Raw genomic sequence first — 27,766 nt, forward strand, 5'->3', positions numbered from 1 at the left:
GTAAAACTACAATTCCCATAATGCAATTATTTTTTCTCTCTTTTTTGTTTTCCTAATTTTGACAGATGGGATGAAGCTGAGTTATGGGTTCGTTTCATGTAAAAAAGAGTTGACGCCAATAGTTTGGTTGCGTTTCATGAAAAATTGTTAACGATTTTTAAAAGAAAAAGAAAAAAAAAACACAGTAAAAGGAAAATGTTTTACACTTTCTGCTATGAAAAAGTGGAATCTGGCGGCACATATATAACGGAATAGAAGCAACATCAAAGGTCCAATCTCTAATAAATATCTTTGTACATTTTTCCAGCAATTCCATCTTATCCCTGGTTCTTGCTCACCTTTCCTCCTCTTCCTTCCTCCGTTACAGAATCAGCTTTACAGTCGTATTAAAACCACTAGAGGGAGCTAAAGTATTTTCTTGTGTGTGTTGTCATGGGTAGTTTGGTGTCAATAGTGTTTTACATTCACCAATACATAAAAGTAATAATAAGCCATTAAAAATAACGTTTTTATAGTTGATGTCTATTGTTACGAAGTATGACTGTTTTAGTTTGAATAGATTAGTTTATATTGTATTCTTAATGAAGGTGTTTTTTTTATCCCTCATAATTTATTTCTGTTAGAGATTATGGACTGTTACAGACAGACCATACAACATAATAAATAAGAGGATGAATGACTATCATGAGGCAGGTGTAACAGTTATTTTTATAATAATTACAACTGTATCTGTATTTGTTTTATAGTTAAGTGTAAATAAAGACATATTTGACACGCTCTACATGTTGCGTATGTTTATATTTTTCTTTCTAGATTCTGTTTAGGTGTTGAACTGCAATTCAAACAACCAACCAGGTGAAAATACAGCCACTAGCAGTCCCATCATTGTGACGGGTTACCAAATACACCACAACACCGGACCATGCATCCGGGTGACCTCGCAGCGCAGACTCACTCCCCGCTGCAGAAGCTCTGCGTTTCCGTAGCCCGTCTGCTACCCGCTGAGTCCTGGCTGCTGCTGGGGTGAAACAGCTCACGGAAACGGACTGATCCCGATCGACTAACACCAGTGCTGAGCACATCAATGGCGGATTAACACCTGTACCGGAGAGGACTCGCTGAATCCATGATCGTGACTCGGGTGCTTTCGGGGAGTGCGCTGGCAACACCCACCGTAACATGCGAGATGTACACAGAAAGATATTAACTGTGCGTTATTTTCGGCTAACTAGCTAGCAGCTACCCCTCCTCCTCCCTCCCCCTCTCTATCCAATTTATGGTCGCTGCCTCGCTCTGTTCTCTTCACCGTCGCGTCCGTAGCGGAGTAAAATGAAGAAGTTCAACATTAGGAAGGTGCTGGATGGCTTGACAGCGGCGTCTTCGTCCTCCTCGTCCGCCGCCGCCGCTGCTCAGCCGGGTACTCCCAGGGAGAACGACGCGGTTCAGGAGACTCTCCAGTCGGAGCATTTCCAGCTTTGCAAGGTGGGTTTTTTCATTGACCGGGACTGTGAGTCAGGTGACACCGGTGTGACCAAACATATTTTCTCTCTTGGCGTGTTATTATGCATGTGCAGTGGTTTTATTAAGGCTTATTGAACCTATGTTGTGTCCAGGCTGTCACTGCTCCATTCATGGTTGTTTGCTTTGCACTGAATCGTCGCCTCGAGCCACTGTTTCCTTATGAGTTTATTTCAGTTTGTCGTAGGAGAGATTTTCAGCCAAAGGATATGTTGATATGATCTGACTTTAATACAACACCCCCAGTGATATTTGTGTGTGTCTGCTCTGGCTGTGAAGAGCTGCAGAGTTTCAACTAAAGACCTCCTGCAAGGCTGCTCATTGTCCCACAGTTCCAATACAGTCTGTCAAAACCAAAACACAATCCGGATCCAGATCATCAAGATCTAATTATTTTCCCCCAAAGGGCAATAAACTGCTGCAATCCCCAGAAAATGTAATCAAAACCTGTCCTTAACTTTTTGAGTTATGCTGCTCACAATAGAGGTGAGCTGATGATTCTCTGTATTGGTATTACCTGGATAATGGTTCAAATTGGACGTGGTCTTCCTGTTGTAAATCAAACTGCCCATTTTGAAGCATTGAGATTTGGGATTTGACTGTTGCCGTGACAGTTTGAGCAACTCACCTATAACCTCTGGTGTCCACTCATATACACACAAATGTGCTTTTTGTCTATTTTCCTGTAAATGGGAACATCATTATTATTTAAAATCGACATTATGGCTGAACAGTTCATCGAAATGTAAATGAAATCGCAATACAGCTTGCTGCAATTTTCTGTATTTGTTCACGCCAAAATGTGTGTCAAAATATAATTTAGATTAATTATTATTACACATTCTACAGACTTTAAGAGAACAACTTTGTTGTTTGTTCGTTTTTTGACTGAAAGTTTGAATAATGGTGTAAAAATTACCATTCTGCTTATAACGCAAATCATATCGCAATCACATTTTCTGTCAAAACAATCGCAATTCGATATCTATTCAAAATCGTTCAGCCCTAATCAACATCATGTGCTACTGAAGAAGACCTGAAACTAGTGACTGAGCTCCATTTTAACAGTTTTCCTGCCGATGTTTCCAAAATGTGCATTTTCACAGACATAACCCACAGTTTTGCCTGTGTGTGACAGACTATGATACACTGACCAAACACCTGCCTACAGGTGGAGTGGACATCAGAGAAGTGTTAATGCCCTCTTACAATGTAAAGTATGTTAATCCAGCCTTTAGTTTGGCTCTAGCTGGACAGGTTTCACTCGTGTGAAAATGTGTTAAACATCTTGGAGAGCCAGCCCACCGGCTTCTGCCTCAGCTGAGGAGCAGAGCAGAACAGGTCAGGTCCCCCGGGTTCCCGGGCAATGGCTTAACCTGTTACATAATCCTGCTGCGAGCTGCACAGCGCTCATGCACGGGTGGGCAGGGTTTTCAACTCGAAACAATCGCGTTCTACTATAGATGTGTGATAATGATGATAGTATTTGGGTGATTCTTACAGCAGAGTGCACTCTGAGGCAACAGATGTTAGTCCGCCTGAGGATGGATACAATTAATGAATTACTGACGTATTACAGAGCTGAGCCTGCATACATGTCAGGCGGATATTAGAAAATAGTCTAGTCCCCATTTGCAGTAATTGCACTTTATCTAATTTATTCTTATAATCGCGCTCATTTTCCACATTGATGGATAATGTTTTTAGGAGATGATGCTGATGTTTCTTTGCCTCCACAAACGTCAGATTGTGCGGCGTACCAGATGATTGATTTGCAAACAGGAGATCTGAAATAAATTCAGCTCTTTTTTTTTTTTTCCTGCAGACTGTGCGTCATGGCTTTCCATATCAACCATCCTCCATGGCTTTTGACCCTGTGCAGAAAATCCTGGCTGTTGGGACACAGACTGGAGCTTTGAGGCTGTATCCTTTTTTTTCTCAGGAAAATGAAAATGAAGTGAACCACTCAAGGGTAAAGCTTTGATGATACCACTCTTTTTTGCACACACACACTAGACCCATGTCTTACTTGCGATATCCTTGCCTTACATGTCATATGACCAAAACCACCCGTTCAGCATTACACAAGGTTTAGGGAATTCTCAAAGTAAGTGACCTCTCTTTGCCCCCTCGCTCGTCCAGCACAACAAAAAGAAAGTCCACGCCGCGTAGAAGGAAGTAGAGGGCTAAGAGTTACACACACACACACACACATACACACACACACACACACACACACACACACACACACAAGGATGTGGTCTTGTGCAGGCAGCAGCCTCCTTCTCCTGGAGCACCCAGGCTCATTAGTGGTATCTCTGCAGTAGCATGAACAGCTCCTCTGCCATATGCCGAGGAGTCAACCTCATCAACTGTGCTGCCCGCTCTGTGCCAGGATGCCACATCCATGTGCTGCTGTAAACATCACTGGACCTGCACAACACACACACACACAGAACACACACCTATACAGTCCTGCTACTTACACATGTACATCACATTTATATTTTGTTTACACTCAAGGATAAAAGTGTGTTTTTACTGCTCATCGAGCAGTTTCCTCTGGATTCTAGACGACTAATAGACAACGTTTGTGTGTCTCGAGCAGACCCCAGGTGTGTTATTATTGGTCAGAGTTGTTAAGACACACATTATAGACCATATACAGAAAAGGTCGTAGGCTTCCGGTGTCCTCCTGAAGCCAATCAGGAAGCCACTCGGGGTCGACTCCACTAAAGCTAACGGGAAAATCCTATTTCCCACTTGACTCATAACGTCAGTAAACATTTTCCTGAGATGTTAATGGTCCCCATCTCTAGTTTAGTTTCTTCACATGAGTGGACACCAGTGCGATTAACAGCTAATGTCATCTAAGAGGCATCTGGTCGCAGGTGAATAGTCTATGGACTTCTAATCGCACGTCTACATGGAGCCGGTTAAATCACAAAATGCGCAGACTTCAATACAGGAGTTTAGATTCTTGTGGGTGACATCGTCATAACGAGCACCTTGTGTGGCGAAAAAAGGTGGTTATTATAGTTTATGAAAACTAAGTCTAAAACTAAAACTAGCAGTGAAAAAATAATGTAGTTTTAGTTTCATCCTTTTCAGCGTCGACAAGTAAAGGCTTTCTCTTAATACCTGAAAAACTAAGACTAAAACTAAACTGAAACTAGTCAATCTACTAAATCATTTGTGGAATGAATGAAAACTCAATGGAAATAAAAAAGCAAACTGAAAAACTAATTAAAATGTCAACAATGTAATAACCTTTGTGAGAACTTTTGAATTATACCCTGACTTGCAGCCTTTTCAATTTGCAAACAGTGTTCATTTTAGTTAAGACTTATTCTTCAGCCTTTAGATGAACAATAGTCTCTTTATTGTTTTGGTGAAAGAATCATTTTGTGAAAGCAGTGACCAACAAAAATGTGGATGTTTGCCAAAAAGCTGGTTAATGCTGCATCAGCAATAGTTTCATCATATCCAGGTCGTACTTGTCTTAAGGCTCTGTGTGTTTGTGTATAAACTCAGGGTTTCCCCTTCGCATTGATATCCTGCTTGCGAGGCCCATCTGCTTTATTTAGGTTTTCATTAGAGGTAGCTCCGTCCTCGTCTTTATCCACTCTACAGATTAAGAGAGCGATGTGTTTACCGGGGCGACTCCCAGAGAACACACACACACACACACACACACACACTGCTTGCTTCCATGTCCTAATGTGCGAGGTAGAGCTGATGGGATTATTGTCATTCAGGCAATTGGTCCATTTATCAAAAGACAGGCTGCATCGATCCCCCTCATTGCCCCCCGGAGTTTGGAAACGCTGCCACAGCTCAGCAGACATAAGCTCAATGAGGTGTCTACAAGCAATAAATGTCTGCTTTTACAAGATCTGTCCCTACTACAGTGTTTTAATCAGTCTGTTACTGTAGTCACTTTGCTGCTCTTTTCAATGCCGTCCAATTTTAGTCTGAAGAAAGCGAACTCTTGAAATCTTGAACTTTAAGATAGTGGATGTCGTCGGTCTCCCCTATTTTAAGTACTTTAATTTCAGTTTCCAGTGAACATTTGATATACACGCACATCCTCTTGTTGTTTTACACTTGTTGACCGACTTCCTTCCTGACCAGATGATAATCAGCTGACTTGATAGAAACTCTGCTGATGTTGAAACACCCTAGTCTACCAACGAAAGGGAAGTGTCGGGCGTTTGTGTGACGTCTCAGACTCTTACAAACAGAGTAGAGAGCGGTGCCAAAAGATGAGAGACAGTATGTTTATGTACACTGCACCTGTCGCACGTAATGTAAGTTGAGTCAACTTTTAGACAGCTGAGTGACTAAACTTCCTTTGCTCGCTCTATCCGGGAAACGTGTAGTTGACAGACTGCAGGTCATTGCATGTGTGGTTTGTACCTGTGGCTCACAGAAAAAAAAAAAGCTTTTTCATCGTGATAGTGTAGAGTGAGGAGGAGTTTGCTCTATTTAACCGCCACACTTCCAGAATCTAGTTCTGAGGTACGGTGTGGTAATTTCCTGCTAACCTAGAAAGTCGCTCGCCTCTGCAGCGCCATTAACCTACATCGTAACAGAATCAGTTCACTCGCTCACCTTTTATACACTTACACTCACTTAATGAGTTACGGCTCACAGGAGAACAAACGGGCCGAGACGGTGTTATATATATATATATATATATATATATATATATATATATATATATATATAAGCGCTGTTGATCTTCAGACTTTAATGACTCCTCCTCCTCCACTGTGGAGATGTGATATCTGTTCATAATTCTGATAATAATAATAATTCAGGAGATAAAGCTGTACAGAAAGGTCACGGGTGAAAGTGAGTTCAGCGGCTGACGAGCTTTCGACTGGCGCCCGACTTAAAGTCCATCCTTCAGCAGAAGCGATGCCCGCTGCCGAGTGTGTCCTGAAACGTGCTCCTTCAACTCCACCTTAGTTTGTTTAAGGCACCGAAGGATTGTTTGATTACAGCTCGGTTAATCCTGTTAACACATATGGCGTTGTGCTCCGTCAGCTCCTGTGTTTTTGGAGCATTCGTGTGTGTCTCTGTGTCTCCAGAGAAGAAGGCCTCTCTGATAAGATCTCGTGCCGCTTCCTCCTTTTGTGCCGGTGTGGCGTTTCTTTAACGCACAAGCTGTGTTTAAAGTGATTACAGACAGAGTTTGAATAGACAACCATTTCCTGATTACACTGGAACTCACCTCCGTGTTGTCAGTGAAAACAAAATGAACATCAACTGGTGGCTGAATGGCCGGCGTGTTTATTTTTGAATGGACAGATTTAGCAGGCAGGGAATCTGAACCTGAACATAACACGAGTGTGATGGAGAGAGAGGTGAGAGTTAAATGAATCATGCTGCCAACACACCCCGGCTGACGCATGTGAATACATTATTTTATTTATAACTCCCTACAAGTTTGATTTGTTTCATGTTCCTGCCAGGACGGGAAAACGAAAACTTTGAGGATGTTTTTGAGGAGGAAGTGATCGATAAGCTGTTATTAAAATTTTCTTTGACTGAGTCGCTTCTCAGCTTCGGCCGTGCCGGCGTGGAGTGCTACTGTCAGCATGAGAGCGGCGCTGCTGTCATCCAGCTCCAGTTCCTGATCAACGAGGTTTGTTGTTGTCCTTTTACTTGTCCACCTTCTCCTCACACATTTATTCCCTGTCATTCTCCTGCTTCCGTCTTTGATTTGTGACCCAAATGCCTCTGTAATAGCTTCGTAATTATGTGCTTATTATACTAAAACTACAAGATGCTTTGTGTTTCCCTGTTCCAACACACCTGATTCAAATATAGGGCTCATTATTAGCTGACCATTTGAATCAGGTGTGGTTGAGCAGGGAAACTAGATCTGAAACATGCACGACCAGGAGTGAAAAACCCTGCAGTTTGTGCAGTCCTCATGATACCCACGCCTCTGTTCCTTTCCCACAGGGGGCGCTGGTGAGTGCCTTAGCTGATGACAGCATCCACCTGTGGAACCTGAGGCAAAAAATCCCAGCCATCTTGCATTCTCTCAAGTTTAACAGGGAAAGGTAGAGTAATGTTTCCTTCTTAAGGCTTTTCTGTCTTTGTGTTTCAGGAACAAGGTTTTTTCCTCTTTTATACTGAACTGGAAATGTGAAGTGAAGTGCACAAGTTTAGCGTTACAAAGAGTTATCAGCCTATATTGCCCTCAGGTCCTCCGTTGCCTTTTGCTTAGAAGTTTCTTGAGTGTTCGATAAGGAATTTACTGAAACTTTCTGCTGATTTTACTTCTTACTGATGAATGAATGATGAAAGAAGTAAAGAAGTAAGTCTTCCCTTAGATCTTGTAACAGTTTGTTTAAAAGCTAAACTTTTTGTCTTGGCATGGTTAAGACAAGTCAGTGCTAAATAGACTTTTTGATTATTGAAGTCCTTATATTTGGGACTCTGGTCCTATCAGTCGGCAAAGTGTGAAAAAAGATGACTCAGCCATGTTTCAAATTCCTGGAATTGTTGTCTCGCGGAGTTCCGCTTTGTCTATAAAACACATGAGAGTGCTGGCGAGGGCAACAGTATCCGAAAACCGGAAGTCCGCAAAAAGTTCTATTCTTGGCTCCACAGTGCAGCACAGAGTCATACACAAACTTCCAGCCTCAGAGGATTTATCTGTCCAGTGGATACATGTTATATATGACAGCAATCTCTCAAGAAATTAAGACCAAAAAAAAGCAGGTGTTGCTTGATGTTTATGGAGCAAAGGTGATGGTTAGCATATGTTTGTTTTAATATCTTTAAAGTAAGAAAACAAGTGGAAACTGGAAATAAAATCTCCATAAATAGGCAAATTAATGCCACTATAAAGCTATCTGTAATAAATAAAAACCTGTGTTTTTATTTATTTTCTTCAGTGTCACGTTATCACCAAAGTCACTGAGTGGAGCTTTAATGTATGCACATATAAACAAACACAATAAGCCTCATGTATTCCCTTTAACTCTGTGAATGTGTTGCACGACTGAACGTTTCCTCCGAGTCGTGGAGATAACACAGCACAGTATTTACTCTGAGATTCCTCCCCGCTGGTCTATATATAGTCTGACTTCATTAGTATGACACAGAGCACGGCTTTTGTAATTAAATCTTAGTCACTCGGTACTCTGCTTCCAGTTGGACCGGCGTGATTAGGGACATGGTTGACTCTTTGATGGCAGTGAGTCAGGAGATAATGAAAAGCCTGCGAGTGATGGATCCTCGTCTTCTCTTGCAGAATCACATACTGCCACCTGCCCTTCCAGAGCAAATGGCTTTACATCGGTACAGAAAGAGGAAACATCCACATTGTCAACGTGGAGTCCTTCACTCTCTCAGGCTACGTCATCATGTGGAACAAAGCCATCGAACTGTGAGTCCATATTTCACTTTTGCGTATCATTCCTGTGCAGTTCTAGGGAGGGTTGTTGTTGCTGTTCTTTTTACACTCACAACAGAAATAGAAGGAATATTTTGTGTGTGTGTGTGTGTGTGTGTGTGTGTGTGTGTGTGTGTGTGTGTGTGTGTGTGTGTGTGTGTGTGTGTGTGTGTGTGTGTGTGTGTGTGTGTGTGTGTGTGTGAGTGTGAGTGTGTGTGTGTGCGTGTGCGTGTGTGTTTGTGTGTGTGGTGTGTGTGGTGTGGTGTGTTGTGTGTGGTATGAAGGTGGTATGCCAGAAATTATTTGTTGACACTCCTGGAGGTGTTAAACTGCCCGATTTAACGCGACATCTGTGATGGGAAGTGCCCACTTGATAACCCCCGCTGTCTCACATGTAAACACCCATTGTAATGAAGCTCCTGCTGAGGTCAGATCAAAAAAGTACAGGTTGGGGGGGATCTTCAGCTGCAACATTCAACTCCCATGTTCACCCCAGTGTGTCCAGTTTCCTCACACAGTCCAAAAACATGGAGATTTGGGGAATGAGGCAAAATTGGACACTATTAAATTGACCGTAGGTGAGAGTGGATGGTTGTTTGTCTCCGTTTAGCTGATATTGGCACCAGCGCTCTCCTGCGACCCTCATGAGGAGGATAAAGTGGTGGAAGATGGGCAAATGGACCTTCCAGTGAACTCCAAATCATAATGGAGACAATGGCAGCTTAAACTGGAAGAGGAGTATAAATCTGATAGATTGAAATCTGATAAATCTGGAAGTTGAAAGTGCCAAACATGCTACAATACCTGAGAGAAACGGTAAAGATGAGCTATAAATTCTCCTGTCGATGATTACAGTGGCTTCAGTGTGACATTTAAAGCATAATAATTTCAGCAGGAGAGTTGTCTGATATCTGATAGAAGCATCTTTTTAGCAACTACATACGTTGTTGTGCACACACGCATTTGTATACATTTGTATATATTATATATATATATGTACTTGTGCCGATTAGTGTTTGAGTAAAATGGGGTTTACCATATTTTGTAAAAACATATTTGAAGCTGTTTTAAAGGAAAAGAAACATGACAGGATGCCTACTGAATACATACAACATATATATATTTGTATATATATTGATGATCGCTTTGTGACTACGACTGTCTGGAGTCCATGTTCCAGTCCCTGCCATTTACTCATCTGTTCATCTTTGCCTGTATCGACTCATCAGCAGCAATGAGATCATAAGCCGCTGGAGCCAGACCACATTCAGAGGCAGCAACACTTTCTTTAGGCCAGACCTTCACTTCCTCCATGGCCCTTTGCTCTGTTGCCACGGTGATGCTGTCTTCACATACTGTAATCTCTCATAGACCCTCATGTGACCCTGCTCTGCCTCTCTCTCTCTCATATGTAATGTCTCCTTCTGCGGTGCACTGATGCACAGTGTCCTCTCTATTATCTTTGTGCACGACGAGAGACTCCGGCTCCTGTTATTATTATGTTTTTTTGTTTCTTTCCAAATTGCCTATCACTATCTTCCTCTCTATTCTAAAAGAAATTATGTTACACCACATGTAGCAAAACAAATGTTTTATTCTTCTGTCTCTGCTTGCGCAGATCCACCAAGACACACCCAGGGCCTGTCGTACACATCAGTGATAACCCCATGGATGAAGGAAAGGTAGAGTGATCTAACACTGAATTTAGGATTTACGTGGGATTTAGGTGTCATTTTGGATTCATTAGGCCAAGACTGTGTGAATGCACATGTTACATCATTCCTCTGTGTAGTCAGGGTTACTATTAAAATCAAGGAGGAAACATTTTGAGTTATAGTCTTAAAGGAAGTGTAAAATAAACACACCTACACTACCGTTCAAAAGTTAGGAGTCACCTACAATTTTGTTGTGTTTTCCATTAAAAGTCACACTTTTATTCCTCAAAAGAGTTGCAAAATGAATAGATAATATAGTCAAGACATTGACAAGATTAGAAATAATTATTTTTATTAAAAATAATTATTTTTCTTTCGTCAAAAATAATAATTGCACAAGGGTTTTCAAGGGTTTTCTAATCATCCAATAGCTGATTAGCAAACACAATGTACCATTAGAACACTGGAGAGAAATGGGCCTCTATACACCTATGTATTTGCAGCTAGAATAGTCGTTTATCACATTAACAATGTATAGAGTGTATTTCTGATTAATTTAATGTTATATTCATTGAAAAAAGTGCTTTTCCTTAAAAAATAAGGACATTTCTAAGTGACCCCAAACTTTTGAACGGTAGTGTTTACACAGTAGAATCTAGTTAAAGAAAATGGAAAATAAACACACCTCCACATAGTGGTGTAATAGTTGTTTTTCTGCATGATACATTTGGACAATTCGCTCTATTATTAGCTAGTGAATAACAAAGAAAACCTGTGCTCTGAAACTGTAAGATGCTGAACCTCATGTAAACGCCGTGCTCCAGCTACAGTATATGAGCAGTGTGTGGTTTCACAGCAATCAACCGAGCTGTGCTCTGTTTCCTCCTCTCATTGCAGCTTCTGATTGGATTTGAGTGCGGCGTGGTGGTGCTGTGGGATTTGAAGTCCAAAAAAGCAGACTACCGCTATACTTATGACGAGGTGAGACATGATTTCCACTTCCACTCAGGACTTACAAGGAGGCTAAGTTTTTCTACGGTGGTTTAGGCAGATGTTCTGATTTGCACAATCACTTTCTTCACATGTGAGAAAACAGAAGCTCTAATATTTAGTCGTAGCGGTTTGTATGAATAGCCTCGGGACCTTATCTACATATATATATATATATACACTCTGGATTTTTTTGATTTAGACAAAGCACGGAAATGACAGCACATTAGCATTGAAGCATAAGATATTTGTCTTATTATGAACTAATCCAATAACGAACAATGACTTAATCCCTCACAAACATTCCATTTCCTGCATAGCCAAACATCGATACTACCAATTGTTATATTATGTTAATAAAAAGATCCCTGGAACACCCTCACTATTCCTCACTATTAACACAGACACTGTAGAGTAATTTTCTGTAGAGAAAAAGATACAAATATAGATGAAAATAGTTTACTTCAGATTCATTCACTGTTCCTCATGCACAGGGTTTTTAACAAACTATTTATTCTATTCTATTCTGTCTTTTAGGCTGAATTTCACTGCTGCTACACAAGGTTTCTCTTGTTATGTTGCATGTTGTATCGCACTCTAATTATGCTGCTGCTGCTGTTGTGTGTGTGTGTGTGTGTGTGTGTGTCTTTCAGGCAATCCACTCAGTCGCCTGGCACCATGAGGGTAAACAGTTTGTTTGCAGCCACTCAGACGGCACTCTGACCACATGGAATATACGAGCCCCAGCCAAGCCTGGACAGATCATCACACCACATGGTTAGAGCTGTTGTTGCGCACACACAGTCGTATTGTCCATACACACACACACACACACACACACACACACACACACACACACACACACACACACACACACACACACACACACACACACACACACACACACAAACACACACATCATATTATTCAAGCATTTTTGAAAAGAAGCCACCATTGGATGGTGGTAGCACTGTCGCTATGGAAGTTAAAAGTTGTGATGTTTGACCTCCACCAGGTAAGCAGCCTAAGGATGGAAAAAAGCCAGAACCATGTAAACCTATCCTCAAGGTGGAGTACAAAACCACGAGGGCAGGGTAAGTGTGTCGGACTCCACCCATCCTGTCTTTTAATTGTCTCTTGTTTGAGTCCATATCCTGCACTGAAACTGGCCTTTCCTGTTATTCTGTCACAAAAGCGTATAGTGTAAAGTAGCAGGTCAGACCAGTTGTTGCCAGTGTCCTCACTGGTAGAACATGGGTGTGAAAATGGATTCTTCACGTGTAATTATTATAAGTGCTTATACAAGCATTTATTTGTTGCCAAACAATTTTCATTTTTGAGATCAATGACTGTCGGAAGAATTAGTAAGGGTTAGTGACATCTAATGATGAGATTGCAGATTGCAACCAACAGGTTTTCCTTTATCAGGGACACCTACGGTGACCTTTGCGTACCAGAATGGGTGTTGACACTCTTGTTTGTTGGTTTATGTGTTGGGTTTATGTGGGCGGAGCCATTCACAATGTTTGTGTAGAAAGTCCCAGCTTCAAAATGTGAAATGCGAGTCCATTCTGGCTCAAAATGGCGACCTTAAGTATGTATTTCCAATAAGAAATTACAGTTTTATTGAAACGGATCCAATTATCTTACTTTTTTTTTATCAGGTATTAAAGGACAGGGATTAATATAGATGCAATTGTGATTAAAAAGTAGGCTTCTACCAGACCTTTTTGAGAGGGATAGTGGGGCTTTTTAAGTGGTTTGTCGTTACATAACAACATGTTTCCCTTGTCTCTAATGACATATTTTACTCCGTACTTACTACTGCTACTGCTGCTTATTGTGATAAAGTACGACATTTGTTACATACAGCTTTAGGTGTAGATGAGATGCATGTGTTGGAAGTCCAAGAATGAGCATTTTCCATGATAAATGATCTCTTATCTCATGTTCAGCTCTTAGAGGGGCAGATGTAGCAAGTCCTAGCTTCGAAATGCGAGTCCATTCTGGCTCAAAATGGCGACCTTAAGTATGTATAAGCCGATGAAAACTTAACGTATGCACTTATACAAACATTCTTATGGGTAGTGTATTAAATTTTTGCCAATAAACCCTTCTAAATGTTACATACTGGACCTTTAACACAGTTATCATCAGCTGTACTAACTTTGTTGTGTCAAGGTCACAACTCTATAAACTTTGCAATAACAAATTACAGTTTTATAGAAACTGATCCAATTATCTTAAATTTTTTCTCAGGTATTAGATTAATATAGATGCAATTGTGATTAAAAAGTAGGCTTCTCCCATGATCGTGAAATGGGGTCAAATCATTTCCAGAGATATCCATGTTCCAAGTTCCATTTACTCATTTTTTTTACTGATTAGACTTCTCACCTTAACTGAAACGTGTTGAACAAATAGTGAAGGTGTTTTTGTTTGTGTTTCTGCCGGTGGACAGCGACCCGTTCATGGTTCTGTCTGGAGGTCTGTCGTACGACACTGTGGGGAGGAGAGCGTGTCTGACTGTGATGCACGGAAAGAGCACTGCCGTCCTGGAGATGGACTACCCTATCGTAGACTTCCTAACGTTGTGTGAAACTCCGTACCCAAATGGTGAGCTGTGTGAACCTGGATCAGTTCTCTTCGTAGATTAAAGAAATGACATTGTCGTTTTCATGTTATTTGTCATTTATTTGTGTAGTTAAGCTTTTTGCTGCTCTGTTTGCCAGACTTTCAGGAGCCTTACGCCGTTGTGGTCCTGCTCGAGAAGGATTTAGTTGTAATAGACCTTGGACAGATTGGGTAATTATTCACGTTTTTCTTCATATAGTTGGAAGTATTTTTGGTGGCTTATTATGAACAGGTATTAATGACTCTTTCATTCATTCATTTTAAGTTTTTTAACTAATGTCATGTCAAGTCATGTTCTAGCTGGTAAATGCTCACAGAATTCACACAAGCTGTCACAGTCACTTATGTTTGTTTGCGACCGCTCCTTTAATTTAAATGTCCCACAAAAAGGACTCAAACTTTGTTATCTCAGGGGTTAAAGTTTTTGCACTGTTAATATTGACATTATAATGCTGTTGTAGTAAGTACTTAAGTATATTGCCATTGATGTCTGTTGATATTCGGATGCTACAATTACTCCCAAAGTGACTGTAATTCAGAAATTATGAAGAGGTCATTCCAGAAGACTGTGTTGTAGAATTCAAATATAAAATAATTGATTTTGATTACCATTTTATCACCGTTTCCTCACAGATACCCCATATTTGAGAATCCGTATCCTCTGACTGTCCACGAGTCACCAGTGACCTGCTGTGAGTACTTTGCTGACTGTCCTGCTGAACTCATCCCTGCACTTTACTCCGTCGGCAGTCGGCAAAAGAGGCAAGGATACAGCAAGAAGGTGAGTTATCTGCTTCTGTAATTTGTACTTTAAATTTAATTTTGTTTGCCTGCAACAATGACGAAAATGTGTTGTCTCGCTGTCAAAGGAGTGGCCGATTAGCGGAGGAAACTGGGGCCAAGGCACACAGAGTTACCCAGAGATCATCATCACAGGGTTCGTCATTAATCAGTGAATTAATGATGGTAATACGACTTGAAATTATGTTCACGCAGTGACATCTTTGTTCTTTGTCAATGTGTTCTCCTAAAACAGGCATGCCGATGGGTCAATTAAGTTTTGGGATGCCTCTGCATGTGAGTAGTCAGTCGTGGGTACAGATTTGTGCACCAAAGAAAATTATACAATGAAGAGTATCAGTACTACGATGCTGGCATTTCGACATAACTTCCTTTTCTTTTGCTTTTCTCAAAGTGATGCTGCAAGTTCTGTACAAGCTGAAGACTGCCAAGGTGTTTGAGCGCGCTCGTGGTAAGGAGGATAAGTCGGGTGCAGATATCGTAGAAGAGGATCCTTTTGCCATCCAGACGTTGTCGTGGTGCCCCGAGAGCAGGATGCTCTGTGTGGCCGGAGTGTCTGCCCACGTCATCGTCTACAGGTTCAGCAAGCAAGAAGTCACCAGTGAAGTTGTCCAGGTGGGTAAAAATAAGATTGTCAACAGCTGTGGCTCATCTTTGGTGAACGTGAACGTGTGTCTGAGAGAGCGAGAGTCGAGGCTGAAGCTCCCTCTTTTGCTTAGTGGGGCTTTTTAAGTGGTTCATCTGTAACGTAACATGTTTCCTTCGTCTCTAATGACATATTTTACTCCGTACTTACTACTGTTCCTGCTGTACTACATTTGTTACATGCAGCTTTAGGTGTAGATGAGATGCATGTGTTGGAAGTCCAAGAATGAGCGTTTTTTCCCCGTGATAAATCTCTGTGATTATCTCGTGTTCAGCTCCTGGAGGTGCGGATGCAGTGTGACTTCAGCGACGTGGACTCTCCCGATCCAGGTGGGGAGCAGACTCCCACCTTACCAGTGCCAGGTGCTTCCTCCAGCCCTCAGGACGTTGAACCTCCCACTCTGCTCTCCACGGGCAGCAACTCCTCTGACGGACCCCGGGACAACATACCCTGCCTGCAGTATGAACTATGATATTATCTCGTTCTTCTGAGTTATTAGAATTGGACACAAAAAGAGATAGAGAAGTCATCCATTAAATCAAATCCTCAATCCTTCCACATCAGTACACCAGGGGGAAAGTGTTCCTCTTTCTAAAAATATTAAAAAATGATGTTAAGACAGTTTGACAGTTAAAGGGCGAAAGAGGGAATAACAATAGTAAAACAAAACCGGTGATATTGTCAGTGTGGCTGCTAATATATTCCACTGTAAACCATGTCCTGCTGTGTGTTTGATGTAGGGTGCGGAGCTCCCCGCTGAAGCAGTCTCCAGGCTACCAGGTGGAGCTGGTGATCCAGCTGGTGTGGGTGAGCGGGGAGCCGCCTCAGCAGATCACCAGCCTGGCGATCAACTCCTCCTATGGCCTGTAAGTATGCTTGATATTTTGACATAAGGTCACGTCACTAAACAACTGACAGGTGTGGTTATATGCTGCCTATCCTAGGTGTATTTAGCCATTTTTATTGCATCCCATCTCACAGAAGCAGTTATATTGTACACTCGAGCTCAGACTGCAATTTAATTGTTCATCATTTTTAATCGTTCTGTGTCTTTTGTGCCAATGAAAATACAATTATTGCAAAGCAAATTGCAATACAGAGAATTGTGTTTTCTACTGTTGTGTTGTCCTATTTATGACAACATGTTGGGATGTTATTTTAAGTCCAAGGTTGTACTTGTTTCATGAAAGGAGAAACTAGGTGCTTACTAACATATATAAATAGCATACTAGCCCTTTATTAGTACCTTATTCTACATAAGCTTATTCTATCTCTATTATGACATGAAGTAAGATTTTTCCTACATAAGGTGTTAATACATGCTTAATATTGACTAATAAAGGGCTAGTATGCTGGTTATATGCATGTTAGTAAGCATCTAGTTAATGGTGAATATATGTTCCCTAATCAGACCAGATAAACTCATGAGGGTTGTGCAGTTTTGTTTACTGTTTAAGAAGCAAAAACAGCCTGTGAAGCTCTAACTTGTCCCTAACTTGCATCTGTTTCAGTGTGGTGTTTGGAAACAGTAACGGCCTGGCTGTGGTGGACTACCTCCAGAAAACACTGCTCCTCAACATGGGCACATTAGAGCTGTACAGCCCGTCGGAGCCTTACCAGAGGCAGCCGCACTCCCCGCGCAAAACACGTCAGCCCTCTGGAGGTGAGCTGCACTCCGTTCCACTGTCCGCGCTCACTGCTGCATCCTTAACTTACATTAATCTAATGAAATCAGTGCTTCTAAGCGGATACTTCATTGTGTTACTTAACACTCGTCATGGTCGTTCGACGTGGGCTAGTAGAGGCAGGGCTGACACTTGGCAGACACCGCCACTTTCGCACCATGACCGTCGCCCCCTGCTGTAGCTCCTCTCCCTCAACAGGGGGCAACACTGACAGATTGTCCATCTGTTCACTTGGCACAGGCAAAGACTCAGTGGCAGAGCACACTTGTGAGAGAGTGAATGCTGCATCATCGCTGCTCTGCTGCCATAAAATTACCCTTTGATTTGCTTCAGTGATAAAACACGACTTAAGTACCTGTTTTCTTGTTTGTGTTGAACTGGAATTCACTGTTGACATTCATTCCATTTGAGTCTCAAATCAGTGGATAGGATATTGGTAAAAGTAAAATGTTTTTTACTTGTGCTGTGTATTTCCTCATGCGAGCAGAATAGTTGTTTGACAGGTAAAATGGTTGGTTATGGCTCGGTGCTGGTGCAAGTAAAACAACTGCGTCAGAGATCGGTATCAGTAGATACTCAAGGCTGTGATATATAAAGAAGTACTATCGATGCATCCATCTCCTATAAAAACTGTATGAATAATATTTGAGAAATAATAAGTCAACAAATCCTGCATTTCTGCTCATATTTCTGTCTCACTGTCTTCACTCTTCATCTCTCTTTGTGATTCGAAGACGATTCAAAAGTGCCGTCTTACATGTCCAGACTTTCTAAACTTTACTCTAAGTCTGTGAAAAAACTCCACTCTCCTCACTTGAGTAAGTCACGTTGTGTCAGAGTTTATTTACCCCCTCCTTGAAGACTTTTTTATCCGCTAAACCCTTTCCTTTTCCCTCATAGTTACATTCCCAGGTTCTGATGAGCACCGCCCGAAATCCATAAAAACAGCAACCGTGAGCTGTGAAGAGATTCTAAGTCTTGAAAGCTCAAAATCAAGTAGAGTCTTTTCTTCACCCTGCTGCCTCCTGTTTTACTAGACAAACAGTGACACCTTGAGTCAACAGATGTGTACTCGTATGAGCTTAGGTGGGGCTTCTTTAGCACACTGTATAGGGAGCTGTACCTGTCTTTGTTTAAATAGCTGATCCTTAATTGCGTGCTGCACAGTGGCGATTGCTCTGAGACGGCAAGGGAAGCTCAGCTCCGTCTGAAATGTCATTAAATATGTTCTGTGTTGTATTTAAATTTCAATACTAAACGTGTCACGGATTGTGGTTTTCGTATTCCTGTAGCAACATCTGCATTAAAACCATAGTGGAAAAGGGCCTGAAATGAGCTTCTCCTGTTTCAAAGACCAGCAACCGCCACTGATGCTGCACTGTAGTAATGTAGATATATCTTTAATGAGGGTTTATAATCCCAGACTAGGATTTATTATGTACTGTCTAACCAAAAACCTGTGTGACTCCCTCCCACAGCACTGAGTGATTCCGTTGATGGATCGAACGCCTCGGAGGATCGCTGCAAATCCCCGACTTCAGGTGAGCATCGGTATACGATGACGATGACGTAAAGCTGATCCTTTATCTTATTTGAAAATCCCTTGCCGTTTGCCACTCAGGATCTCCCTCTCCGTGCAATTCAGATGAAGAGCGAAAGCAGAAGTTCATAGAGAAGGGTACTGTACTGTCCACAGCTGCATTTGCCGCGTGCGTTCAACTGCAGTCACCTGATAATGTCCTTTTTTGAACCTCATTTCCAGTGAAGTTAAAAGGCAGACGCTTTTCCAAGACGGTTGCCAGTGACTTTGGTACTGTATCACCTGAATGTTCCTCTTTTTTTTCCCCTCTTGCTCTGTGAATGACGGCGTTCTAACCACACTCTGCCTCAATCCTATGCAAATCTGAAAATCTATGCCAATGAAACAAAGAAGTAAATGTTTGGGTTTTTATTTTTACTAATCACATGGTTTGGGGCTTTTCATCGTTGATATATGAAATCACAAGTGCATGACTGTTATGATCCAGATTTTCTATGCAGAATTTTCACACAGCTGTACACGGACATTAGCTTGATAAATTGGCTGATGATACTTCTTATTTCCTGTTTCAGAAGCATAGAAAATCTGCTCTCTTTATTGCACTGATGTCTAACAAAATAATATGAATGCAGTGTATATATACGTGATTTTTTCTCCTCCTTGATTGTAGACGCGTGGTGTGTTTGATTCCAGGGCTTCACTTCACTTCAGTGTTAACTGTTTGGCTACTGGCACTGATTCCCCCATCACATCATCTTCTTCTTCCCACTCTCTCTTTGCGTAATTGTGTTGACTGAATTATAATTACTTTATTCCTTGACTGCCAAATGCCTTGTTTGACATTATTAGATTATACCTTAGGTTATCTGTGACACTTCTCAGCCTCATTTGTATTCTCAGGTTTTTCTCTGAGGGTGCAACAGGGAAACTTTTGGATTGTTACTCTGGAGAGCAAAGTTAAACACTTCTATAGATCGAGTTAGAATCGGAATATTCCACTCCATTTAAAAATGAATCGAATCCCAATCAAATGTTTAATCATTTCCTCTAATTCATCTCAGATTTTGCTTCAAAATTACATTTTTAGCCTTTATTCTCTCCTCATAAAATGGGGGTATTTGTTTCTGTTGCAGCCAAGATGTCACGGAAAATTAGCTCGTCAAACGAGCAAAAGCTGGACCTGGGTAAGCCAACAACTAATGACTGTTTCCTTACAGGTGCTCTCACCTTTTGTCCATTGATTTAAAATCCTATGTTGAGAATTAAAGGTCCAGTGTGTGAGAGTTAGCGCGTCATGTAACTACAGTAACCATCACATCCTCACATCCATATCAGATGTGTGAGTTAATTGTTTATGAGTAGATAGATAGATAGATGATGTATTATTATTATGATTATTTTATGTAATTTTATTGCAGTTATTATGAATATCATCAGGCAGGTGTAACAATACAGTTATTTTTGTCATAATTACAACTGTATCTGTATTTGTAGTTAATCTTTTTTTATAATTAAGTGTAAATAACCTTTACACTCTCGTATGTTGATATTTTTCTTTCTAGGTTCAGTTTAGGTGTTGAACTGCAATTCAAACAATCATGCGAGTTGTGGACTTCAAAGTTTTGTAAATGATCAGGCAGTACAAGCTTGTTTGGGTTTGAGATAAGCGATGAGAATAAATGTAAAAATCAAAAACACTCTCAATGATCCCTTACCTTAAGTACATGGGGAAAAGCTTATTCTAAGCCTATAAAACCAAAGATCACTGTATACACTTAACACAAACGCATTCATGGTTCCTTAATCCTTTGAAAAAGTTGCACACTGGGCCTTTAATTGAGCGTTTGCTGGTGTGACCTTGTTGCTGTGCGACGGGACCGAACGATGTCTCTGTGTGCTCTGTGAGCAGAGGACAAGGCGCAGCAGCCCTCCCACTCTCCCTCATGTAGGAAGAGCATTAATTGTATGAACAAAGGCAAGGCAGTGTCCAGGACGAGCCAGAGGCCCCCGTTATGTAGAGCCGAGTCGGCCCCCGACGTCTGTGAGTGGACCAGCCACAGTCAGTGTTGGGCTTTGAAGTGGGATAACTGGTACTAACCCCCCACCACTACTACTGGGGCTTGATGTGTTGTTTTTAAATTTGTTTACATAATAACACTAATCCTCTCAGTGATTGTTTTTTGAGGCAGATCCACTGGCTTCACTGCACTCTTGGCTTCTTCTTGTTCACAGCTTTTTTCCATGTCGGGCGGTGTGTGTGTGTGTGTGTATTCATAAGCCTTCCCTCTGTGTCACAGATCTTTCTTCAGTATCGCTTCAATAATATCAATTCATCCCCCTTGAGTCACTGCAGTGCAGTTTTTCCACATTGACAGTGTTGTTGTCGTTAGTGATGATTGCAGTTAAATACAAATTGGCACCCATTTAAATGAAAATGCACTACTGAATTCAAACTGTGCAAGAGGTGAAGGTTTTTTTTTGTTTCACTTCCATGAGAGACACAAGCTTCAGTAAACTCATGGAAGCACCACATGAATAGAATTTGAGCTGGTGTTTTTTGCCTTTTTAAACTTCCTCCTCCTTCCATTTCGCGTGAGTTTTCTTCCTCATTGTTTGTGCTCACTTCCTGTTGTCCAGATGCCAAGGACGTGTCGGTCACGCGCTCGCGCAGCTCCAGCGTCACCAGCATAGAGAGAGAGTCTCGAGAGGCCATCTCCTCCTTTCACTTCTGCGAGAGTTTCCCCAGGAAGACGGACGCCGCCGTCAGCCCGTGTGTGCTGGTGGGGACCACCCAGGGCTCGGTGATGGTGGTGGCCATCAGCCTGCCGCCCGGCGGGGACCAGAGGATGCAGCAGCCGGTCGGCATCTCCTCCTGCGGTAAGAGAATGAACTCAACACAACATGTGAAACATACAACAATACTCAGAGTTGGTGTCTTAGCCTTTTTGAAATTATGCTTCCCTTGTGGTCAAGTGGTGTTTATCAGCAATTCTATTAAAGCCCCATAGATAAAACATTTATATGTTACTTACTGCCATGTCATAGTAAAACAGAATTTGGTAACACTTTAGATTAGGGAACACATATTCACCATTAACTAGGTGCTTACTAACATATATAAGTAGCATACTAGTCCTTTATTAGTAAATATTAAGCAAGTATTAACACCTTATTCTACAAAACCTTATTCTACCTCTATTACGACAAGAAGTAAGATTTTTCCTACATAAGGTGTTAATATCTGCTTAATATTTACAAATAAAGGGCTAGTATGTTACTTATATGCATGTTAGTAAGCACCTAGTTAATGGTGAATATGTGTTTCCTAATATATCTACACACATGTGACACCCAGAATTTAATTAATTTAAATTCATTCATTCATTCTCGGGTAAGTGAATATGAAAGTGTAGACCTTTATCCTTTTTAAAATGTTGATATTGAACATGTTGGAATAATAAGGGAGTTAAAAAGAAGAGTAAGTTCAGCCATTGTTTCCTGAGATTGTGATGATCAATACTGAACACAATCAAAAGTAAACCAAAAAATAATAATCTGTCAATTTATTTTACTGTACAAAAATTTTACAAGGCATTTTACTCATTCTCTAGCAAAAGAAACTGAATGTTTGGGTTTTTCTTGTAACATTTGTCCAGGCACTCTCGTCCGACTCAAGGGGGGCATTTTGACAATGGCCCTGCTCGACTCCACCGCAACTCTGCTGCCCCCCTCCTACGAGCCGTGGTACGACACAAACGCCTCGGACGAGGAGAAGGAGAAGAGCAGGAAGCGCAGGCCGGCGTCCCCGCCCTCGTCGCAGGAGGGCCACGACCACCAGTTTGCCGTGCTCTGCTCGGAGAAACAGGCCAAAGTGGTGGCGATGCCGTCTCAAACCCGTGTCTACAAACACAACATCACAGAAACCTCCTTTGTGCTGAGAGCTGACGTCGTGCAGATGGCTGGAGCCAACTGCATCGCCTGTTTCTGTGCCAACGGCCACATCATGACTCTGAGGTACTGTGTGTCACTCGTAGAGTTCAGATGATTTTTTGATGAGTCTTACTCTGTCTAATCTGTGTGTGTGTGTGTTGACCTCACAGTTTACCAAGTCTACGGCCTCTGCTGGACGTCAACTACCTGCCGCTGACGGACATGCGGATAGCGCGGACTTTCTGCTTCTCTAACCTCGGTCAAGCTCTGTATCTCACCTCTCCCACCGAGTTCCAGAGGATCACCTACAGCCAGGAAACCTGCGACAACCTGCAGGTCAGTCAATGAATTTTTAATGCGTCAGTATCAGGTTTTGTTCTTCTCAGTCAATGTCCAGTGTGAGTGAGTGTCCAATTTGCCTAATCCACAAATCTGCGTGTTTTTGGACTTTGGGAGGAAACACACACACAGGGAGAACTTGCTAAACTCCATTTGTGCTTTATATACAGTACCGTTCAAAAGTTTGAGGTCACCTGTACAATGTTTTCCATTAAAAGTCACACTTTTATTCATCAAAAGAGTTGCAAAATGAATACAAAATATAGTCAAGACATTGACAAGATTAGAAATAAGGATTTTTATTCAAAATAATAACTTTGCTTTCATCAAAGAACCAGTTAAACTGTTTTCAGCTGTGCTAACATCATTGCACAAGGGTTTTCAAGGGTTTTCTAGGGTTTTCTAATCATCCAACAGCCTTCTAACGTTTGCTGCTAGAATAGTCGTTTACCACATTAACAATCTATAGAGTGTATTTCTGATTAAATTAAGGTTATATTTATTTTCCTTTTCCTTCAAAAATAAGGACATTTCTCAGTGACCCCAAACTTCTGAACGGTAGTGTACATCTTTTGAAATGGCATAGGTGATACTGAAGAAGGAAGCTTTATGGGTCAGTGTGGGAATATAAACTGTGCCGATCTCTCTGTTTCTTGCAGGAAATGCTCAGCGAGTTATTTACCCCTGTGGAGACGCCAGAGGCTCCCAACAGAGGGTTTTTCAAAGGGCTTTTTGGTGGAGGAGCTCAGTCTCTGGACAGGGAGGATCTCTGTGAGTAAAGAATGGCCTCGCATCACGATTCACTCACACATTTCAAGTGACGGCACTTGAGCGTCAAACTCAGTTGCATTCTGTTTAGATAGGCAAGGCAGTGTCAAGTGTTTTGACATGCACATTTACACTGTATGTTTTCATTTAATTCATACACAGTATTTGTGTATTAAAAGAATGATTTTTTGAATGGTTTATAGTTGGTGAGACAGCATCTGGTAAAGCCTCCCGCAGCCTGGCTCAGCACATCCCCGGCCCGGGCGGCATGGAGGGTATGAAAGGTGCGGCGTCGGGGGTGGTGGGAGATCTGGCTCGTGCCCGGATAGCTCTGGACGAGCGAGGGCAGAAACTGGGCGAGCTGGAGGAGCGGACGGCGGGCATGATGGCCAGCGCCGAATCCTTCTCTAAACACGCCCATGACGTATGCCGCCGATGTTTCCTTTAGCGCTGTCATCGTTGTTTATCCGTGAGCCTTCATCGTGTTTCTGACTCTCCTTTTCGTCTCTGTTTGTTGTCCTCAGATGATGCTGAAATACAAAGATAAGAAGTGGTACCAGCTCTGATGGCAGCGTGTGGATGCTTTGGACTCTGTGATCACACACGCACGCACACACACACACACACACACACACACATGCACCAGTGTCTCTGAGGAGCTGCAGGTCCCTCTTCCTCTCTCCTCTGTCCCTGTCCACGGCGATGGATTCATGCTTTCATTCTCGGCACAGAGGAGTCGGCGCTGTCGACCGGCTGACGATAATTTGACGTGAACCTGCGGAACAGAAGAGAGAGAGAGAGAGTATCTTTCATATCCATGCACTCATATATATCTCACATATATATCTACACACTCTTTTGTTCCAAGAGTGGGAAGACAATTCTGCAAAAACAAGTACTTGTGGTGGCCTGATTGTTCTTTTTTCCTTTATTTTTAATTTCCATTCTGGTGTCTGCCAAACATAGTGGACATGTGACATGAGGAGAAAAAGTCTGATGACGCCCGGAAGCGAGTGGATGATGAAGTCGTACCTTTGTGTAGGAATGATTGTATCAGTGAAGGACTTGTGTCTGTTTTTATTGTCTTAAATTATTTTGTCCACAAAGGGCCTTTCAAGCACTTAGAACTGTATCACAGAAATGGAGTTAAGGGCTGGTAGTTAACGCTAGTTCATCACTGTCCATTGTTTCTAGAGCATTTTCCAACCAAGTCGTTTTAGTTTCCTGAGAGTCACTTTAGATTTTGTTTTTGAAATTCTATTATTTATTGGTCTAAGTATAATAGATATAGGAATTAAAGGAGTTTGTATGTATGTTGGGCATTAAATTTGTATTTTTTTTTCCTCCTTTATCGATTTAAATGAGAGAAATAAGTGCTGAAAGTGTTTACCCCCCCCCCCCCCCCCCACAGATGAAGAGTTTACATTGATCTATCAGAGTAATGAAGAGTTAATACACTGGAAAAAAAACAACCCTCATCTAGCTTTTGAGGGCGTTTGCTGTTGTTAAGTCGCGTATAAGGATGTTGTTGTGTTTAAAGGACAACACAGAGATTTGTCCTCGGTGTAATGAGCATAAATGTCTATTTTTGGTTACAGTTTTAATGTTTTATGATAAAGATTTTATGTAAACATGATTATTATTTTCATTCATATTTCCATTTATGTTTTGCTTACAGCGGCGGAGGTTGATCTTGGTCTCCATGTGTAGGCATGTGTCTCATACAGCAGCACAATGGTTCTGGTGTCTTTGTGTTTGTAGACCGAGCACCACGTGGTGCCATTGGTCGTCTTTCTCCTCTGCCTTTGCCTCACGCCGGCAGCTCGTATCTTCACCCCCACCTGTGTGTGTATATCTCTGTGTTTGAGATCATCACAATAGGTCTTTTGAGGGTTTTTGGGGGGTTTTGCTTGACACTGTTTTCCAAATCAGATTTCCTTTTATCCCCACGAGGTGCAAGGGTCTGCTGCTATTTGTGTCCACGTAGGAGCCATCATCTGTCCGTTTGCCTTTTTGTTTTTGGAAAGTGAGAGTGAGAAGGAGAGAGAAGCCAAATGTTGTACATAAAGGGGAAAGCTGGACAGTGCAGGCTCAGGCCAACGTGACATTACAGTACAACATCTTTTCCCGACACCAAAGAGTTGCTTAATTTCACAGAGTTGTCTTGATTTCCCCCCCCACACAACCACCACCAAACACGGACAAGCGCTACTGAGTCAACTGTGTGTAGAGGAAGGAAATGGATTAGACTTTAGAATCCCCAGACTGATGTGACCTGTGCTGAATCTGAAGAGTTGATTCCAAAATGAGATATGCACCAAAGATGAGTAATCTAACGCAGACTCGAGATACTGTGAGGAAAGATTCAGATTATTTTGATTATTTAGGTTATAGGGCGTAGTGTGGTGTAGGACATGTTGAGTTATCAGCGAACACCTTAGATATTCAGCATTTTAGAATAAAATCACGTTGGGGGCTTTTGCACTATTTTTTGTACTTTCCGTATGATTTTTAACCCATTTTTCTCCCTTATTTTTATTTTTTATTTTTTTGAAAGGACCAAAACATGACATGACAGAACCTATGCTTTTTATCTGTATCTGTGTCATTTTTGCCAATTTACGCTGATTTGCTTCACTCTCAGATTTGTTTTCAATGTCAGAGAAATTTCTATATTTTAAAAACAAATATATATATATATATATATATAATTTAAATTTCAAGAATTGTTAAAATGTACATTTTTGGGGGAGGGGGATAGAATAAGACACTCGTTGTTGTGCATAATTATCCATAAATCCTGATAATTCTGGTTATATATATATATATTGAACTCACTCCTCTCGGATTCAAAGCTTTGCGTCGTGACTCTGAACTCTGAACTCTTTAAAGTGCTTCAGTTTGCAACATATAAATGTCCTAAATGGTCTCTTATTGCACATTGAAGGATGCATGATATTAAGTGTTTACAAACTTGAAAAACAACCATGTATTATCCCTCTTAGAGATTTGTCTGTTCTGTCATTTGTATTTTACCGCCACCGCAGCCACCACCACATTGAACAAAGCTGAGGTCCACAGTCTTTTGTTTTTGATCATGCCAGTTGTATTTGTGTGAGAGATTATATTTATTTTTATTTTATCGGTACATCTGTTTTATGTTACTGCTCTGCTCTTCTCACGGAAAACTCTTTCGCTTTCTCCTGCGCTGTATAAAAAAAATGAACCGCGTTGAAATCGACGGAGGGGTTTTGCCTCATTCGCCATAATCCTTCCATCCATAATCTGTCTTCTGGGATGAATATCTGTGGAGTTACAGTATTTTTCCTCATCGTAGGCAATTTTTGTACAGTTTTATTAAAAAGCCAATTTCACATGGATGTCTGACTTAATCTGCTGCCACAAACAATTTAGACTGTAGATAACAGTATATATATTCATATATATATATACATATATATACATGTATATATATATTATTGTGCAATGGAGAAATAAATGTAAAACCAATCAAACGTTTTGTCTTGTGTCCTTCTTCAGGTCAAACTTTAAACGTCAGCTGTAGATTAAAGAGCTATGACCTTGGGGATTTTGTCCAACAGCGTCCTGATCCTCCTGAGGGACGCGTGTCTCTTGATTGATGGTTTCTACAAAATAAGATGGATAATTCAATAACTTTTTAAGTTGTTATTAAAAAGTTCATTTTAAGTTAACTATTTTTCTATAGACTTGTTTTCAATACACATCAGTGTCAGTCTAATGTTATTTTAATTCCTTTATTTGGCCTTTTTTATGACTTCTGAGTGTGTGAGAGCATTTTTCAAAACCACAGAACACATTCAT

General features: G+C 41.3%; 1 protein-coding gene across 1 annotated transcript; it reads left to right on the plus strand.

The window, feature by feature from the left end:
* The first annotated feature begins 1,023 nt into the window (after positions 1-1,023).
* stxbp5b (syntaxin binding protein 5b (tomosyn)) lies at positions 1,024-27,360 on the plus strand. The gene is made up of 29 exons (XM_083909605.1): positions 1,024-1,482; positions 3,344-3,441; positions 7,090-7,171; positions 7,495-7,595; positions 8,795-8,929; positions 10,554-10,617; positions 11,488-11,571; positions 12,234-12,357; positions 12,596-12,674; positions 14,042-14,196; positions 14,313-14,385; positions 14,848-14,995; positions 15,084-15,151; positions 15,251-15,291; positions 15,410-15,630; positions 15,936-16,120; positions 16,402-16,527; positions 17,173-17,324; positions 18,825-18,887; positions 18,968-19,024; positions 19,109-19,156; positions 20,020-20,070; positions 20,796-20,927; positions 21,524-21,763; positions 22,543-22,900; positions 22,987-23,152; positions 23,815-23,926; positions 24,127-24,347; positions 24,448-27,360. Exons 1-29 carry the CDS (start codon positions 1,330-1,332, stop codon positions 24,487-24,489), a joined length of 3,579 nt encoding a protein of 1,192 aa, XP_083765731.1. The 5' UTR covers positions 1,024-1,329; the 3' UTR covers positions 24,490-27,360.
* Positions 27,361-27,766: the final 406 nt, after the last annotated feature.

The sequence above is a fragment of the Microchirus variegatus genome (genome assembly GCF_963457635.1).
Source record: "Microchirus variegatus genome assembly, chromosome: 2".
In the NCBI taxonomy this organism is placed as follows: domain Eukaryota; kingdom Metazoa; phylum Chordata; class Actinopteri; order Pleuronectiformes; family Soleidae; genus Microchirus; species Microchirus variegatus.